Source organism: Gigantopelta aegis, chromosome 5 (assembly GCF_016097555.1).
Source record: "Gigantopelta aegis isolate Gae_Host chromosome 5, Gae_host_genome, whole genome shotgun sequence".
NCBI classification, from domain to species: domain Eukaryota; kingdom Metazoa; phylum Mollusca; class Gastropoda; order Neomphalida; family Peltospiridae; genus Gigantopelta; species Gigantopelta aegis.
Window position 1 is genome coordinate 24370177 of NC_054703.1, and position 5000 is coordinate 24375176.

General features: G+C 38.7%; 1 protein-coding gene across 1 annotated transcript in view; it reads right to left on the reverse strand.

Moving 5' to 3' along the window:
- The window catches only part of LOC121373025, a 28006-nt gene that overhangs the window by 10782 nt on the left and 12224 nt on the right, over window positions 1-5000 (reverse strand). Inside the window, exon 2 of the mRNA XM_041499467.1 lies at window positions 801-885. Within this exon, the coding sequence (XP_041355401.1) occupies window positions 801-885 (85 nt within the window). The remainder of the gene's footprint in view (window positions 1-800; window positions 886-5000) is intronic.

Sequence of the window (5000 nt, forward strand, 5' to 3'; positions counted from 1 at the left end):
AAATAAGTTGATATGAAATGAACTACTATTCTGAAGCATCCCATTGTTGGCATCTTGTGAGGGTTATGGGACGTTTCGCACCCGATACAGTTCGTTCCAGGATGATTCGTACGCACTGCCGTTTTATACCTAAGATCCTAATCAAAGAAAGAAATGTTTTATTTAACGACGCACTCAACACATTTTATTTACGGTTATATGGCGTCAGACATATGGTTAAGGACCACACATATTTTGAGAGGAAACCCGCCGTCGCCACTACATGGGCTACTCTTCCGATTAGCAGCAAGAAATATTTTATTTGCGCTTCCCACAGACAGGATAGCACAAACCATGGCCTTTGTTGAACCAGTTATGGATAAAAGATCCTAATCATTTCGTACACGCAGGGGCGGGATGTAGCCTAGTGATAAAGCGCACAACTGATGCGCGGTCGGTTTAGGATCGAACCCCGTCTGTGGGTCCGTTGGGCTACTTCTCGTTCCAGCCAGTGCACGACGACTGGCATATATAAGGCCGTGGTATGTGCTACCCAGTCTGTGGTTTGGCGCATATAATAGATCCCTTGCTACTAATGGAAAACTGTAGAGGGTTTTCTCTCTATGAATGCGTTAATATGGCCATATGTTTGACATTCAGTAGCCGATGTTTAATAAAGAAATCTGCTCCAGTGGTGTCGTTAAACAAATAAAACAAAAAACTTCAGTACTCGTGTTATGGTCTGTATTAGGGTAGTGGCGATCCTCCTGAGTACGAGCGCCTGATAGTGAATCATGGAAGCAATCACGACTTTGCCTAACCTCTTTTGGACTCTGTCTTGTGTAGAAATAAGATTTTGATGTTGATTGGAATACGGTATGTGTCGTTCAGATTAGTTTCTTGTTTCTATGAGATATTTTAAGTTATTCTTTTTCAATGGTTTCATACATGTTTACTGTGGGCTTGGAAATACAGACATCTATACCAACAATAATATATAAATTAAAATGTGTTGCTGGTACACTCTGTCTATATAGAACGACTTGTTTCTGGATATAGGGTATTGCGGAACGACATTTCCCTAGATCGACATATTATTATTAGAACGGAATGAATGAATAAATTAATGAATGTTTATCGACATCCCAGCACGAAACATTTATCGGCTATTGGATGTCAAACTATGGTAAATGCAAAAATAATGTGATGATAACCATCAATATAAAACTTCAACAGTGAAATAAAAACACAGTGTAAAGAACTATACAAAAAATACAAATATAACAGATAGGTAATATTAAAATTTGGAATACAAGTTGAAGGCAGGAAGGACATGTTTTATTTAACGACACACTCAACACATTTTATATGCGGTTATATGGCGTCGGACATATGATTAAGGACCACACAGATATGAGAGAGGAAACCCGGTGTCGCAAATTCATGGGCTACTCTTTTCGATTAGCAGCAAGGTATTTTACATGCACCATCCTACAGACATGATAATACATACCACGGTTTGTAACGAGAAATAGCCCAATGAGCCCACCGACGGGAATCGATCTTAGATCGATCGCCCATCCGACGAGCTCTATATTACTGAGCTGCGCCCCGACCCTTATTTGAATGACGAGTATGAAATAATGTCGTATGACTAAGCAGTGTAGTATACATGTTTATATATCATATTTTGTATACAGATTTCCAAATACAGCTGAATCTCGTTGGCTCGAACCCCGTCGGTGCTCGAGAAAGTGTTCGACCGAACCATTCGGTCAACATCGGATATTTCCGTAACATCAGTTAGAAAGTTGAATTAGATAGGTGTCAGGACGTTTCGGCCCCAGTACATGCTCGGCCCCAAACCGTTTTGGCCCCCTTATGCAATATACGGCGATCTAGTGGTCGTGTATACAGATATATGCTGTAATTGGTATAGTAACACTTTACATGGTCACATACACCGGTAATAATATAAATAAAATACAAATTTGTAACATTAATGTGTCGAATAACATTCACTGCGCGCGCACACACACACACACACGCGCGCGCGCGCGCACACACACACACACACACACACGCGCGCGCGCGCGCGCGCATACTTACATACAATAAGCCTACATACATAATATACACCGTGACACGCACACACATAAACATGTACGTCATCGCGTTCATGTAGAACATCACTGATAAATGATATGGTGATAAAATAAGGAAGCGAAACTTACGTTTAGTATGTTTAGACTTTCATGTTTGTATATTACGTTTTAACATTGTTTCACTAACGATTCAAGTGGTAGAGAGTGATACAAGACAGAACTTACCTAACCCACGATGCTATCACAAACAACTCAGACTGTGCATCCATATGTGTTTTTGCTGTTTCTTTTAAATGTTAGAACACTGAGATGTGTGTCCAGGACAGCTTGGTTGAACTTTAATGGGATATAAGCACGAAAATAAAGTTGAACTGAACTGAACTAGAACATGAACTGATGCTACTTTCAATTTACCTACCGGCCTCAGTGGCGCAGTGGTTAAGCCATCGGTTTCCAGGCTGGTGGGTACTGGGTTCGGATCCCAGTCGAGGAATGGGATTTTTAATCCTGAGTGAGTGCTCCGCACGGAAAACATTCTTTGTGATCGTACTTAATTTCTGTACACATGTAACCCCTACTGACGTCAAACATCAGTGGTTCCAATTCTAGTCACATGTAAAGCGCCCCTATTACGGGAAGGGTCTACATGGAAATATAATTAAGTAGAACAAACGCAAAACAATTTATTGCAATTTATTAAATTGTATTTACACAAACAAGAAAATCAGTTCATTTTCATTTTTGGATTATCAAAGCTAAATACAGTTTTGGTTGGTTGGCTCTTATTTATTCTTTAACACTCGGATATTATGTTCAATTAATTTTTTTTAATAATAATCACAAAAAGAGAGAAAGAAAGAAAAAAAAAGAGAACGAGAGAAAGAAATTACAATATTTACGATATTTACGATAAAATTTAATAACAAAACACAAGCGACTGAATAATTTGATTTATAAAACAACATCTGGGGCCGAATGTGTAGCGGGGCTGAAAAGTCTCGAAAGCATTAAATACATATTATTCGAATCCGGGTCGTTTCGTCCTAAAACCATTTCAAACTCTGCGTTGTTTCGCCCTTAGTCCTATTCACCCAGGGTTGGTTCGCCCCAAATCTCATTCGTACCGAGTCGTTTAACCTCAGCTGGGTATGTAGTATATTTAATAAAAAACCACAGCACATCAGTAGTATGCAGTGTGAATGTTCATAAATTAATTATTAATGTGAATACATTGTCTGTATATTATCTAAGGCCTGTACGTATTTCATGTGTATGGCTTGAGTAAATGATACTGGAAATAAACAAAATTATAATATTATTTTTATCTGTAAATATAAACACGCAATGTGTGACATCTAAAAATCAATGGATGTAGGACAAATCAATCAATAAATGTACTTTATTAACAAAATAAAAATTATTGCGAATCAATAAATGGGGCGAAACGACTCGGTTAGAGGTACGAATCAACCCTGTTCAAAACGACTCGGGTGGTCTAGTAATAAGGGCGAAACGACCTGTTACCATATTATTTTGTTAACTGCAAACTTAAATAATTCATCAATTTGTTATATAACAAAGTATCAGAGTGAAAGGATTTATTAGAAATTACTCCTGTGATGCAGAAGCCCTTGCCGAAGTGATGATAGCTGAGTACCTCGCTCCTGGTTTCATTGAAAACTGGTCTGGTAGACGTGTTCAGAGTAATGCTTCCCGCCGAGGCCAATTGTTTGCTTGGTATCACGGTTCATCGAAAAGGCACCGTGACACTAGTTGTACTTGAAAGACCGATCGCGCATCAAGCGAGCGTTTTGCCACTATGGTATATCCCGCCCCATGTTATTATGCATTTACCATCTATTAAATATGAACCGGCCTCGGTGTCGTCGTGGTTAGGCCATCGGTCTACAGGCTGGTAGGTACTGGGTTCGGATCCCAGTCGAGGCATGGGATTTTTAATCCAGATACCGACTCCAAACCCTGAGTGAGTGCTCCGCAAGGCTCAATGGGTAAATGTAAATCACTTGCACCGACCAGTGATCCATAACTGGTTCAACAAAAGACATGGTTTGTGCTATCCTGCCTGTGGGAAGCGCAAATAAAAGATCCCTTGCTGCTGATCGGAAAGAGTAGCCCATGAAATGGCGACAGCGGGTTTCCTCTCAAAATCTGTGTGGTCCTTAACCATATGTCTGACGCCATATAACTGTAAACAAAATATGTTGAGTGCGTCGTTAAATAAAACATTTCTTTCTTTCTTTCTTTCTATTAAATATGAAATAAAGAACATTTGCAATTACCATAGAATAAAAATGTTACTACATACACATGTATTATTGCAATACTTTTAGCGCTGGGGTGTCGTTAAATATCTATTCTATTCTGTTCTATTCTATTCTATTCTCACGACTGGTATATCAAAGGCAGTGGTATGTACTTCCCTGGAGTAGGCCATGAAGTGGCGACAGCGGGTTCCCTCTCTCATTATGTATGTGGTCCTTAACCATATGTTTGACGCCATATAACCGTAAATAAAATGTGTTGAGTGCGTCGTTAAATAAAACATTTATTTTTGTATTCTATTCTTATTCTATTCTTAATATATTCTATTCTTATTCTTATTCTTATTCTATTCTATTTTATTCTATTCTATTCTATTCTATTCCATTCCATTCTTATTCCATTTTATTCTATATTCTATTCTATTCTATTCTCATGATTGGTATATCAAAGGCCATGGTATGTACTACCCTGTCTGAGGGACGGTGCATATAAACAATCCCTTGCTGCTAATCGAAAAGAGTAGGCCATGAAGTGTCGACAGCGGGTTTCCTCTCTCATTATCTATGTGGTCCTTAACCATATGTTTGACGCCATATAACCGTAAATAAAATGTGTTGAGTGCGTCGTTAAATA